Here is a 14,252-nt window from a genome sequence, read left to right as displayed (position 1 = left end):
TTTGCAGCACTGATGCCTATAAGTCTACCACCACAGCAGGCAGGCACTTGTACCATAGCACTTCTTAATGCCTATGCATTTTGGTCTAAATATTTAACATTTAACTTTCAACGCACCCATTACCGTGTACATAGTAACCATGGAGTGTTCAAACCCTTAGTGACAGGACAAACTAAATTTCATAACTTTGTACATGCACTGTTTCCAAACTTGGGGTTTGCTGTGTTAGAACAACCGTTAATATTTCCACTACGCTTGAAATTACCCAAAAAGCTACCGCAGGTCCTTTAAAGAATCTACAGACTGAGATTCATTTCCTCTCACAATTGGCCATCCAAATCATTGGGCCTTAGACTACCTTATGGACTCTTAGGGAGGTGGTTCTCTGTTAATAAATACTCCCTGTTGTTTTTATGCTAACAAATCTAAAGAAATTGAATGTGATGTGAATAATGAAGGGGAAATTCAAATTGTAACTGCTCAGCAGTGGTTAATTTTTGCGTGAGGAATGATCTGGCATGGAGGGCAAGGCAGCCTACCTGCAGCAGGGATGCCAGGGATAGAATTAACTTCCTGCAAAGGAGTGAAGTTTCCCTTGGTGAAAGAGATAAGAAACAGCCTCAGCATCGTCTTGTAGCCATCCTGGAATGGGAACACTCAGGGGCCACCTTTGGGCAGCAGAGCTGGGCCGGAGAATGGACCCGAGGCTGGGCTGAGGTGCCCCATGCAGCCGCTCACAGGACTGGTGCTGGTCCAAGTGGATATAGGGAATGGGCTTGTGGCACATCTTTCCAGATTCCTTGTAGAACAGCTTACAGTGGTAGGACTCTGCCTAATGCATTCTTCATTTTTTTATACATAATTAAGCAGAAGCGTGTTTAATTCGCTTCAAGGGGTGCCATAAAAATTCCTCAACAAGATCATTCAGCAACATGTCTGTACCTTTCACTAAGTGGCCCAAGAACAATCCCTGCTCAGAGTTCTGCCGATAGACTGGTCTTCGCTCTGGTCTTGGCTGCCAGACCCTGGAGCATGTGTCATGGCACATTTTAATGGCATTACTCTCATCCCAGCTGTTGGATTTGTGCTCTTCTGTGTTGTATCTTGCATCAAATCACTTGTGTGTATTATTTTTATCTAAACTGGTACTGTATCCTCGCATCTCAACTGACAAACCCTCTCATAAGTCACACCACTACTGCTGTCCCTAACGCAGATAGATGTCTACTCCACCTCACACATTAGAAAGCAGGAGAGATGCACCAGGTATGGTGTAGTCTCACTCACAGTGACCCGTCAGCGGCCGTAGGCCAAGGGCTGTAGTGATGGGAGCAGCCATAAAGGCGACCTGGTTGTAATGAAGAAAAATACTGACAGAAGATATCTGTTAAAACACTGACAGAGAAAATGCCAGCCAGCCTGGGAACCCGGAGCATCCCTGAGAAGCACAGCTGACATCTCTGAAGTGCAGCTGGGTACCTCAAAACTGGAGACATCCTGAGATGTCATTATCATCCCATCAATAAGGGCAAAACCCAGAAACTACTTATCATCTAGACAGGTGAAAAACAGTCAAAAAGGTGGAAAACAGTCTGGGAAAGGAGGAATTGGTGACAACTGTTGGCTGTTTCAGATGGAAGAACAGAAAAACAGTCTGCAAAAAGTCGAAACTCATCTGAGACAATAAAAAAGAACATTGTCTATTGGCAGTCCCATGTGAAAAACAGAAGTTAGCAACATCTATTGGCTGCTGCAGGTGGTGGTGTCCTATACCCTCTTACGTCTCCGGGATATAAAAATTACTTGCTTTCTAACCAGAATGGAGCCTCTCCCCAGGCACTCTCCCTGTGCAAACTTTTCCTACAAGATCTCCACAGACTGGACCCTGGCCAGGGATGCCTGGCTTACTGCAGACTCTGAGAGGCTGATGACATCTGAAGTGAAACTTTGTTGTTGACTGGCGTCTCCCCTGGGACCGGTTTGATGAACACCGTACTGGAATTACTTTGAATATATTTAGAGGCACACATGTAAGTAATTACTCATAAGTATACTTGCTGCTAATATTGAAATATGTATCCTTGCTACTTTAGTAGTGCTGCTAATAATGAAATATACATACACTTGCTTTCTTTAGTAGTGATAATTTTTGTAATAACTTGAAATATCTATACACTTGCTTCTTGGTAGTAGTTTTGTAGTAACTTGACATACACATATACAGAGAGAATCACAGAACGGTTTGGGTTGGAAGGGACCTTTAAAGATCATCCAGTCCAACCCTCCTGCCATGGGCAGGGACATCTTTCACTAGGTCAAGTTGCTCAAAGACCCTTGCAACCTGACCTTGAACACTTCCAATGATGGGGCATCCACAACTACTCTGGGCAATGGCCACAGTCCGTCTAGATCTCTGAAATTTATACAGGTTATGCATGGATTATGTTTCCCCTTTTCCAGTCAGTAGGAACTTCCCTGGTATGACATCATATGTGACCCCGCTGATGATGTCAAAGGGAGGCCCTGCCCCATCACAGGCCCCCTTCATGGGGGGGGGGGCACCCCCCCACCAGGGCCCCAGCCTGTGAGTGCCACTGGGGGGACTGGGGTGCCCTGGGAGGGCACTGGGAGGCATTGGGGTGTACTGGGAAGCACTGGAAGGGCAGTGGGATATACTGGGATGGGGGTCTGGGCCATACTGGGAATCACTGTGGGGCCCTGGATCATACTGGGAGCCCTGGGGAGGGCACTGGGCTGTACTGGGACTCACTAGGAGGCACTGGTCCAAATTGGAAGGGAGGGATCTAGGCTGTACTGGGAGTCACTGGGAGACACAGGCTGGAGCCCGGGGGGGGAGGGGGGGGGGGCAAAAATGAGTGAAAACGGGGAAAAAAACAAAGGAAAAGGGAAAAATGGGGAAAAAATGAAATGGGGAAAAACGGGGCACAAATTAGCAAAAAGTTGGGAGAAAACCAGGGAAATGGGGGAAAAAACAGGGTAAAATAGGGATATGGGGCAGAAACAGGCAAAACCCAGGGGAAAACAGGAGAGGAGAAACCTTGAGGGGAAATTGTAGGAAAATGGGGGAAAATGTGGGGAAGTGGGTCGGGAATGGGGAGAAGGGGGAGAAATGGTAGAAATGGAGCAAAACGAGGAAAAAATGGAAGAGGGAGAAAAAGCGAAATCATGGAAACAGAGAAGAAATGGGAAAAACTGGGGAAAAATAAGGGAACAGGAGGGAGGACACAGGGCACAAAGGAGGCAAAACGGGTCAAAGCCAGGGAAAAAAAGGCAAAAATAAGGTGACGGGCAAAACCAGCGAGGTATGGGGGTTGGGGCAAGAATGAGGGGAATAGTCCAAAACAGGGCAAATGGGACAAAAGCAGGGAAAAATGGGGGAAAACAAGGAAAAAGTGGGCCAACACCAAAAAGAAATAGGAGGAAAAGGGGCGAAAATGGGCAAAACGGGGCAGAAGAGCAAAACTGGGGCAAACAGGGCAAAAATGGGGCAAACCCAGGGAAAACTGAGGCAAAATGGGGCAAAAAAAGCAAAAATGAGGCAGTGGGTGGAATCTGGGGGTGGTTATGGGGCAGGGAGGGCAGCTATGGAGCAGCTGGGGGGCAAATGGGGGAACGCTTATGGGGCACTTGGGGGAAATCGGGGGTAGTTTGGGGGCATTTGGACAGGTGTGGGGCAGTTTTGGGACAGTTGGGAGATGGGAGAATTGGGGGGCAGTTATGGGGCAGGTGTGGGGCAGCTGGGGGAAACTGGGGGCAGTTACAGGGCAGTGGGGGTACTTAGGGGTCAGCCATGGGTCAGACCTGGAGTTCCTGGGGGTGCTGAGGGAAGGGGCTGGGGGCGTAGGCGGTAGGGACCCCCCCGGCCCCTGAGCGCACCAGTATGGCCAAGTACATCCCAGTACCACACACGCACTGCCCTGGCTAACCCACCACCACCCCTGTATGGGCCCAGCTTTCTAGTACCAGCCCCAGTGCTCCCAGTACAATGCCAGTCTGGGCCACAGCTCTGAGTATGATCCCAGTATAGCACCAGTGCTCCCAGTATGATGCCAGCCTAAGCCACAGGTCTTCAGGCATGATCCCAGAATGGGCTGCCACACTCCTGGTATGGACCCAGTGCTTCCAGTATAGCACCAATGTTATCAGTACAATGCCAGTCTGGGTCGCAGCTTTTCAAGTAGGATCCCAGTATGGCCCCAACACTCCCAGTGTGGGCCCAGTGCTCTCAGTATGATGCCTGCCTGAGCTACAGTTAAACCAAGATCCCAGTATGGTCCCAGTATGGACCCAGTGTTCCCAGTACAGTGCCAGCCTGGCCTGCAGCTCTCTGAGTGCCAGCCCAGTATGGGCCCCAAGGCTCCCAGTGGACTCCCAGTGTTCGCACCCTAAGGCTCCCAGTATGGGCCCTGAGTCTCCGAGCGCAGCTCCAGTGCACTCCCAGTGTGGCCCCCAAGTCTTCCAGTACAAGCCCTAAGGCTCCCAGTATGGGCTCTGAGGCTCCGCATGCAGCTCCAGTGCACACCCACTACAGGCCCCAAGGCTCCCAGTACACTCCCAGTGCTCCCAGTACAGGCCCTAAGGCTCCCAGTATGGGCCCCAAGGCTCCGAGCGCAGCTCCAGTGTGCTCCATGAGTGGCCCCCAAGGCTCCGAGGGCACTCCCAGTACTCGCTTCAGTGCTCCTCCAGTGCACTCCCAGTACGGGCCCCAGTGCTCCCAGCATAAGCCACCAATAAACAGTTTTCTCTCTGACCCATCCCGGTGCCTCCTTGGGCTGACCCCCCCAAACTCTCGGAACTCCCTGCAAAAATAACATCACCAGCCTGCCATTGCCTTTATTGGTGGGTGGACACACTGGTCACAGGATCAGGCCCCCCCCAGTGAACTCCATGCGCTGCCAAGGGAAAAGAGAGAAAGGCGGTGAGTGAGGGGACCCTGGTGTCCAGGCCAGGGGGAACCCTGGCGTCCAGGGCAGCGGGGATGGGGCAGGGCACGGGGAACCCCGGCTTCAGGGCGCACCTGTGGGGGGGCGACGAAGGCCAGCCAGTCAGAGGGGCGGGTGGGCAGCAGCCCCATGGCCTGGCACTTGTAGAGGGCCAGCGCCAGCCCCAGCCCATTGCCCACCAGGAACACCAGCCCCTGCAGTGCCCGCCGGCTCGAGCTCTCCAGTGCCTTCAGTGCTGTGGTGGGGACAGGGTGGGACTTGTCACTGTCACCCACACGCTGCACACCTGGCACTGTGGGGTAGTGATGGGTGGGGAGTGGCAGGGGAGCATCATGGGAAAGAGTGGTGGGGGAAGCGCAGGGTGGATGGCATGGGGGTGGCTGTTGGGGGACATGCAGGAGTGACTGACATGGGGCGACTGTCACAGGGGCAACGGTAGGGGTATGCATGGGGGTGAGCGACGCGTGGGTCTGCTGGCAGACGCACAGGAACAACTGACATGGAGGGAAACTGTTCAGGGACATGTGGGGAAATTGATGTGGGGGTGACCATTGTAGGGACAACTGCTGGGGGATGCGTGAGGGCAACTGTTGCAGGGGGACATGCATGGCGGGGGCTGTTGTAGGGATGACTGTTGGGGGACACGTGGGGACAACTGTTGCAGGGGGAGATGCAGGGCTGGGGACCACCACAGGTATGGAGGGCAACTGTCGCACAGCACGGGATGGCCGTGGGGGGACACCCAGAGAGCTGTCACCCATGGGGGGCTGTAGCATGGGGTTGTACTCACTGGCAGAGAGGGACATGAGGGCCTGCAGCGGGCGCCAGCCCATCATGCAGACCATCATGGCAGGGAAGATGGAGATGGTGTTGCCGGCCATATACATGATGAACAGGTTCATCGGGATCTGCTTCAGTGGTGCCAGGGCCACGTCCCAGCAGCGCTGCACGGAAAGAGGGAACCCAGGATTCCGGGATGTAAGGGGGACGGACGGACGGACACCACCCTCGTACGGGACCCAGGCATCTGGGACACCGACCATCCCTCCCATGGTGGACCCAGGCGTCCGGGGAGGGGGGGGTGTCCCTCCTTCCCCCCCCTTCCCCCCAGCCCACCTTCTCCATGAGGATTTTGTCGCTTTCGTGGACGCCGCCCTCCCCCAGCTGTCGCTCGGCGAACCCCAGCGGCCCGCGGCCCTCGGCGGCTCCGCGGGGCCTGGGGGAGACAGAAAGGGGAGGGGGTGAGGCTGGGGAGACACCTGGACCCCCCAAATCCCCTCACACACACACACAAAAACACACACACCCCCCAGGGCCTCACCGCCCCCCCGGCGCCGCCGCCAACTCCAGCGACCACTTGAAGCGCCGTCCCCGCACCGCCGCCGCCGCCGCCGCCATCTTGCGAGCGCCCGAAGGCGGAAAAGGAGGGCAGTCACGTGAGGGGGCGGTCACGTGAGGGGGCGGTCACGTGAGGAGGGCCCGTGCTCCTGGGGCCCCACGCAGGGCTCCCTGCCCCATAGCAACGCCATAGCAACGGCCTACCCCATAGCGGCCCCATAGGGAACCCCACAGAAGCCCCACGGCAATCCCATAGCGGCCTCCTTCCTCGCAGCAACCCCCCACAGCCCCCTCGGTACGTTTCCCACCCCGGAACTATGGTGGAGGGACGCGGGTTCCGCCGGGAGCCGGTTTTTCTCCCCCCCCCCCAGCATCCCTGTGGTGGTTTGGGGGTTTTCTTTCCTCATAAGTTCTTGGGGTTGATTTTCTCTTTGGTTTACTCTTAAATCTTTTGGGGGGGTGATTTTGATTTTTTTTTATTATTTATTTCTTTGGTCTGTGTTTTTTTGACTGCTTCAGGGTGGTTTTTGGTTCTCCCTTGGTGTTGGGTTTTGGTTTTTTTTTTTTTAGCTTCTTGCAGGGCTTGATAGCATATTTCCATACATTCTCTATGGTATGTCTAAATATTTTGATGGTTTTAATATTATGTACCTTCTATGGAAACTGGTTTGCTGCTAGGTGACTGTAAAAGTGAGATTTGGTAAATAATTACTAGAAATCTTATACTAACACTATGATTGAAACAATAGGCAAAAGTATAGCCAAGCAATTAACTACTAGAGGTAGTTATGCATAAGTTTTGCAGTTCTTTGCGCTTATGACTAGATGTTCCTGTATGCTAGATGAGAACAATGTTGAAACTGACCACGTGTGATTGATTGAAACTGCGTTAAGCTTCAAGATCAAAGAACAAGGACAAGAATAAAGACTTCAAGGACAGCCAGCAAGAACTTCAAATGGGTCGGTGGTCATAAAAGCAGCCCTTCGACTCAGATGGGTTCTTCATTGCGCATGATCGGATGTAGGCAGTACTATGATAATCAGTTACAATAATTTTTATGTATATGTATACTAATCTGATTAATATGCAATTGTTACTCCATGTAACCTCTTTGTGCTGAAGCTGTGGCATGCACGCTAGGTGTAATTATCTATCCCCCGTGCATCCAGCGCTGCAATAAAGAATGCCTGCTTTCTAAAACTCCAAAACGAGTCTTAGAGAGTTTCTTCAGCCGGCTTTTCGGGATCAGGCTTATTTTGATTTCTTGGGGGTGTTTTGTTTTTTGTTTTGGTTTTGGTTTTTTAATTTATTTCTTGGGGAGTGTGACAGATGCTCTCAATTCCTTAACCAAACTAGTGGTAGTTTGTTACAGGTTCCAAAGGAGGTAAAGGCCTGAGCCATAAATGGGCAAAGAACTTCCCTAGTTCCACTCTGTTCTCTGAAAACCAACAAAGGAGCAGAGCGATGCAGTGAGCATGGAACGCCGATCATGCGATGAACACATGAACAGGAGGTGGCTTTTCCAAGACTCATTTACCAAAGAACAAAAGTTGTGAGTACAAGGAATCTCATGCATACCTTTCCCATTGCATGTAATTTGACTACAAGCCAAACACTTTATTCCATAAAGATGACAGCCTAAACTGAGCCTTCTCTGAGCTCTCCCAGCGAAGCAGCCTGGCTGCATGGTAGTGATCTCCCCTTGAGGTGGGACGCCTTGTCAGGGTTGCTCCTTGAGGCAGAGAGACCTTTCACCAACGGCAGATCTTTGGTAAGTGGCCGATATCGTGCATAACTTTGTATTATGGTAACTATGATTTATGTCGTGTTAACTTTGATTTTTGTCTTGTTAACTTTGATTTTTTTCTTGGTAACTTTGACTCTGCCTTGGTAGTTTTGAATCACTGTTCAAATGATTGTGCAGTACCGTAATACAGCAAACCTTGCCATTGAACTTTGTTAAGTCACAGTTTTACAACATCATATTTCAATAAAACCACTTTTGCTAATACCTTTGACAATGGTTCATTAAGCGATCTAAATTGCCCATTCATGACAGGGAGTTGTTTTGATTTCTTGGGGTGTTTATTAATTTTTTTCTTTTTTCTTTTTTCCTTTTTTTTTTAAGTTCTTGGATTATTTTGATCTCTTGGGGTTGCTTTTTTTCTTTTTTCTTCCTGGGGTGTTTTTTTCTTGGGAAGACTTTTTTTTTTGGCATATGTTTTAGTTCTTGGGGGGTGTTATTTTGATTTCTTTTTTTGTTTGTTTTTTTAATTTAGGGTTGGTTTTGACTTCTTGGGTTTTTTTTCTTTTTTAATTTTTATTTCTTGGGGGCTTGAGATAAACCCAATCTCCAGATTGAAACGGACGAACTGGTGAATCAAGATTCAGAGATTTATTCAACTCCACATACATGTTTAATTCTTGCAGAGTTTTTCCCAAAGCAATTAAATAATTGGCTACATCACTTTCTCCTTGTATTCTCATCTCTGCTGGTAGTCCAGGAGTCTGATATGGCCTTCCATATAACAATTCATAGGGGCTCAAACGTTGTCTGCCCTAGGTTGTATTCTAATTCTTAACAAAGCTAAGGGTAAAACTTGTGCCCAATCCATTGAAGTTCCCTGACACAGTTTACTCCTTTGCGTTTTGAGAGTATAATTCATTCTCTCAACTTTCCCACTAGCTTGAGGTCTATAAGGTGTATGTGGGTCCCAAGCAATATTTAACATTTTAGCCAATTCCATAATTATTTTTGCTCTGAAATGAGGACCCCTATCTGACGACATCCCAAAAGGTATTCTGAATCTAGGAATTATTTCTTTTAATAAAATTTTTAAAACTTCTCGAGCTTTATTGGTGCGACATGGAAAGGCTTCAGGCTACCCAGTATATGTGTCTACAAAGACTAATAAATATTTCAATCCTCTTGTCCTGGGTAATTCAGTAAAGTCAATTTGCCAGTATTCACCAGGTGCTCTTCCCTCAGTTATTTTCGCGAAATGAATTCTATTCTGTGTTTTGGGATTATTTTTACAGCACACTTCATATCTTTCAGTTACAGCTCATACGCTTTCTACCATGTTCTTACTAATAATCGATTTCTGTAAATGTTTTTACAAATTCTCAGTTCCCCAATGAACAGAGTAATGTTCTTTTCTCATCGATTCATTCATGAGGGAGTAGGGAACTACCACTAGGCCCAATGGTGTGACCGCCCATCCATCTGCTTGTTTTTCTGCTTTTAAGGTCTCAATTAATTTCAAGTCTTGTTTATCATATAGGGGTTTATCTGGCAACACTATTTTCCATTCCGGAGTTATGACAAAAGTTTCCACTTGTATGCCTTTTTCTGCAGCCCTTTTTGCAGCCCAATCGGCTAGTTTATTTCCCTGATTTTGAGTGGTTGATGCAGACTGGTGGGCTTTGCAATACGTTACAGCTACTTCAGCAGGAGCTTGGATACTTTCTAAAAGTTTGAAGATCTCTTCTTCATGCTTTATTGTTGTTCCTTGTGTAGTCAATAGGCCTCTCTCCTTCCATATGGCCCCATGGGCATGTATCACTCCAAATACATATTTTGAGTCTGTCCATATATTTACACGTTTCCCTTTACCCAAGTCCAAAGCTCTAGTGAGAGCAATTACTTCAGCTTTTTGTGCGGATACTTTTGATGATAGGCCTCGTGCTTCCATTACTTAAGATATTGTTGTTACTGCACATCCAGACACTTGCTTTCCATTTTGAACAAAACTTCTCCCATCAGTATATAATTCTAAGTCTGGATTTTCAAGGGGAGTGTCTTTTAAGTCTGACCTGCTGGCATACACTTCCTCTATGGTTTGTAAGCAGTCATGTTCCAGATTCTCTTCCACCTGTTCTGTCGCTAGGAAAGTAGCAGGATTCACAACCATTGTTGTCTTAAGCTGTGTATCATCTTGCTCTAGCAGAATCACTTGTATTTTATCATTTGGCTTGGAGCTAACCAATGTCCCCCTTTTTGTTCTAATACTGTGATTACCATATGTGGTACATATACAGTAATCTCCTGACCCAGGGTAAACTTCCGAGCTTCCTGTATTAATATCACAGTAGCTGCAACAGCTTTTAGGCAGCCAGGCCATCCTTGACTTACAATATCTAATTGCTTAGAGAAATATGCTACTGCTCGACGCAAAGGTCCAAGAAGTTGGGTCAGTACTCCCAATGCTATTCCTCTTTGTTCATGGACAAATAAAAAGTTTCACCAAATTGGGTAAAGCAAGCGCAGGTGCTTTCAGTAATGCTTGTTTAAGATTTTTGAAAGCAGCTCTTCCTTCCTCAGTCCATTTTAAACAATTATTTGAGGAGGTTTTCAGTATCTCATATAATGGTTTCACCAATAGCCCATACTCATCAATCCACAGACAACACCATCCTGTCATTCCTAAGAAGGTTTGCAGCTCTCGAAGCGTGCTTGGCTCTGGAAGTCGACAAATAGCTTCTTTCCTTTCCGCAGATAGTTGTCGGTGACTTTTAAGGACTTCAAAGCCCAGGTACATCACGGTTTCTTGAGCTATCTGGGCCTTCTCCTTTGACACTTGATAACCACTCATTCCGAGAAAGTTCAAAAGACTTATAGTTAATTTCAAACATTCTTCAGGAGTTTCTCCTGCCAATAGAATATCATCTACATATTGTAACATAACACCCTCTCTGTTTTCAGTTTGACAAATTTTGAGTTCTTTAGCAAGCTGATTTCCAAAAATAGTGCGGCTATTTTTAAACCCCTGTGGCAGTACAGTCCAGGTATATTGAGTTTGCCTTCCCATCTCTGGATTTTCCCACTCAAAACCAAACATCAAACATCTCCTGACTTTCAAAGGCAAGCGGGATGCAGAAAAAAGGCATCTTTTAAATCCAATACTGCAAAGCAACCCTGCTTTTCTGTCAGGGTTGTCAGTAAGGTGTATGGATTTGCAACCACAGGATATATATCCTGTACTATTTGATTGATAGACCTTAAATCTTGAACTAATCTGTACGTTTTTCCATCTACCTTTTTCACTGGCAGAATTGCGGTGTTATACTTAGACTCACACTCCTTTAACAATCCATATTTTAAAAACTTTTGTATCAATGGTAATAATCCCAATTTAGCTTCAATTTTCATAGGGTACTGTTTCAACCTTACCAGTGCCGATTCTGGCTTTAAATCTATTCTTACAGGATCAGCTCTTTTCGACCTTCCAGGTACTTCTCCAGCCCAGACAAAGGGAATTACTGCCTCTTCCACTTCTGTAGGTATTTCTCCACTCACTGGTTTATCTTCCTGTAACAAAAATACTGATGCTTGGATATATTTTGATTCTGGTATCAATACTTCTACTTCCCCCTCCTTAAATTTTATTTCTGCTTCAAGTTTTTCTAACAAATCTCGGCCTATCAATGGTTTAGGTGCACCTGGTAAATAAAGAAATTGGTGTGTAACCCATTGTTTTCCAATTTTGAACTTCAAAGGTTTAAAAAATGGCCTCCGCTCTGAGATTCCTGTCGCACCAATAATTCTTACTGAGTCAGTCCCTAATTCATGTTGCATTGTATTTAAAACTGAATATATTGCCCCTGCATCTATCAAACACTCCACCTCCTCATTCCCCAGCTTAATTATAACCAGAGGCTCTGCTGGGGAAGAGTCCTCCGGTCCCCTTCAATCCTCATCCTCTTTTGCTAGCACAGGTGCCCCCACTCCTTTTGATTCCAGCAAGGAAGGACGTTCATTTTTCTAATGACCCTCCCTCTTACAATATGCACACTGATTCTGTCCCACAGTCAGGTTTGGTACTCCTCATCCTCTGCCTCTTCCTCTAAAACCACCTCTTGATCCTCCCCTTACTCCCCTCCGAGACACTTGCATACTCTTGAGCATCCATTAATCTCGCATTCCCTCTTTCCTTCTGTTGATCCCTATTCCTATACACTATCCAAGCAATGTCCAACATCTTTCTGATATCTCTAGCCTCTGCTCCTTACAACTTTTGTAACTTCTTCCGAGTATCATCAGATGATTGCCCAACAAAGTTGCCAACTGACTTTTTCTTTTTTCTGATTCAATATCTAGAGTAGTACATTTCCAAGCCGCCTCCTTTAGTTTATTCAAAAAAATCAGTCGGTGACTCTTTCCTATCCTGCTTAATCTCATACAATTTAGACCAATTTATAGCTTTCAGCATTGCATTTTGTATTCCAAACAACACCCACTTCTGATGTTGTGCTAACATCCATCTATCCCTAGGATCATTAGGATCCCACCCAGGATCGGCGGAAGGGAAATGATTCTCTACTTGTCCTTGCAACGTCCCTGAGGCTAACTGTGCCTGAATCTGAGTTCTCGTAGCCCTATGAACCATGTCTTCTTCTGTACCATCAAACACCACCTGTAAAATAGCTTCAACATCCTGCCAATCTGGATTTTGCGTTTTAACCATCATTTCAAAGGCATTTGCAACCTTTTCTGGATCAACCCGATAATTTCCTGCAGCAGCTTTCCAATTATTCAAATCTGAAATTGAAAATGGAACTTTTACCACAAGCGGTCCATCATTCCCAACAGCCTGCCTACTCCGAGTCCGTTCAGCTACCAGAGTGTGACCAGAAGCTTCACCAGTACTTTCATCACTCTCATCCTCAGATTCCTTCTTATAAAGCTCAAATTCCCACCTTGGGGCTCTCAGTCCAGGTGCTACCAGCATTTCTGAATCCTCCTCAACTTCCCCCTGAGTTAGGGGAAGACATAGAAATTAAATTTAAAAAGTAACAGGGTACAAGGTGGTGCGGAAAAAAATGAAAAACAGGGAGAAGCAGCTGGTTAGAGAGAGACATACTAAAAATTTAAAAGGCAATAGTGTACTGGGCAACAGAGAGGCTGGGGACAGCTCAGAGGGATCCTTCCTTGCCACAGTGACTGGCCATTACTTGCTGGAGGCACCTGCCAGCAGGACCCCCTTGGATTCCCTCCTCAGCCAGTTCCCCTCCATCAGCTCCCTCAGGCAGGCTTGCCCAGGCAGCCCCCTTTACAGCTGGAGCCGTCACACAGCAGGACCAGCCCCATCCTCAGCCTCACTGGCCACAGCTGGGGCTGTCGTAGCTCCAGCCCCAGCTGGAGCCCATCGGGAACAGGGGCCATTGCCAAAGCCCCACAGCACATCACCCCCACCCCTGCACCTACCCACATCCAGGGACACAGAGGAGGCAGGAAAAATTTATTCATTAACGCACATAAGAAATCCTGGCACTGAGTTGGCTACAAGGCTCAGTGCCCAGAGGCAGCAGGACGGGGGGCATAAAAGGGAAGAGAAAAACAGGAGGAAGGACAGAGGGACATAGAGGTGCGAGACAGGGAGCCAGAAAATGGGATGCTGGGAACAAGAGAGGGATGAGGAGCAGGAAAAGGGTGTAGAGAGAGAAGAGCAGAGAGACTGAGCAAAACAACAGGGATGGGGAGATGGAGGAATAAATAACAGGAAGCAGAGGAGAGAAGGGGAAGGGACTGGCAGGACAACAAGAGAGAGACAGGACAAGGGACAGGGAAAAATTCTAAAGTGATAGGAAAGAAGAAACGGCAAGAACTAGAAAATAGAAACAGGGAGCCAGGTAGACATAGAAAAATTTCGAAAAGCAACAGCATACAAGAAACATAGCCAAGAACTAACAAACAGGCACAGGGAGATAGAAAGAGGGAGATATAGAAAGAAAATGTAAGAAGTGACAGGGTACAGGACAGATAGGGAAGAGTTAAGAACTAGAGACAGGGAGATGGATAGAGGGAGACAGAAAATTTTTAAAGCAACAGGATACAAGAATCAAAAAGTAGGTACACGGAGCTGCATAGAGGGAGACATAAGAAGGAAATTTGAAAAGCATCAGGGTACAAGAAACACAGGCAAGAAATTAAAATAAGGTCAAGGAGA

At 47.4% G+C, this 14,252-nt stretch overlaps 1 protein-coding gene and 1 long non-coding RNA gene across 2 annotated transcripts; both read right to left on the bottom strand.

Moving 5' to 3' along the window:
* Positions 1-4,829: 4,829 nt before the first annotated feature.
* EMC4 (ER membrane protein complex subunit 4) lies at positions 4,830-6,388 on the bottom strand. Its single transcript, XM_052777035.1, has 5 exons — positions 6,286-6,388; positions 6,081-6,180; positions 5,755-5,908; positions 5,039-5,199; positions 4,830-4,913 (listed from the first exon to the last, which is right to left on the bottom strand). The coding sequence occupies exons 1-5, from the start codon at positions 6,360-6,362 to the stop codon at positions 4,878-4,880; spliced, it is 528 nt and encodes a 175-aa protein (XP_052632995.1). The 5' UTR covers positions 6,363-6,388; the 3' UTR covers positions 4,830-4,877.
* A 2,295-nt stretch (positions 6,389-8,683) lies between these two features.
* Positions 8,684-13,192, bottom strand: LOC128137512 (uncharacterized). Its single transcript, XR_008233714.1, has 2 exons — positions 12,792-13,192; positions 8,684-11,614 (listed from the first exon to the last, which is right to left on the bottom strand). It is a non-coding gene; the product is annotated as an uncharacterized LOC128137512 (long non-coding RNA).
* Positions 13,193-14,252: the final 1,060 nt, after the last annotated feature.

The sequence above is a fragment of the Harpia harpyja genome, chromosome Z (assembly GCF_026419915.1).
Source record: "Harpia harpyja isolate bHarHar1 chromosome Z, bHarHar1 primary haplotype, whole genome shotgun sequence".
In the NCBI taxonomy this organism is placed as follows: domain Eukaryota; kingdom Metazoa; phylum Chordata; class Aves; order Accipitriformes; family Accipitridae; genus Harpia; species Harpia harpyja.
The sequence above is the reverse complement of the archived record's forward strand: the minus strand, read 5'-3'. Positions and strand labels throughout refer to the sequence as shown.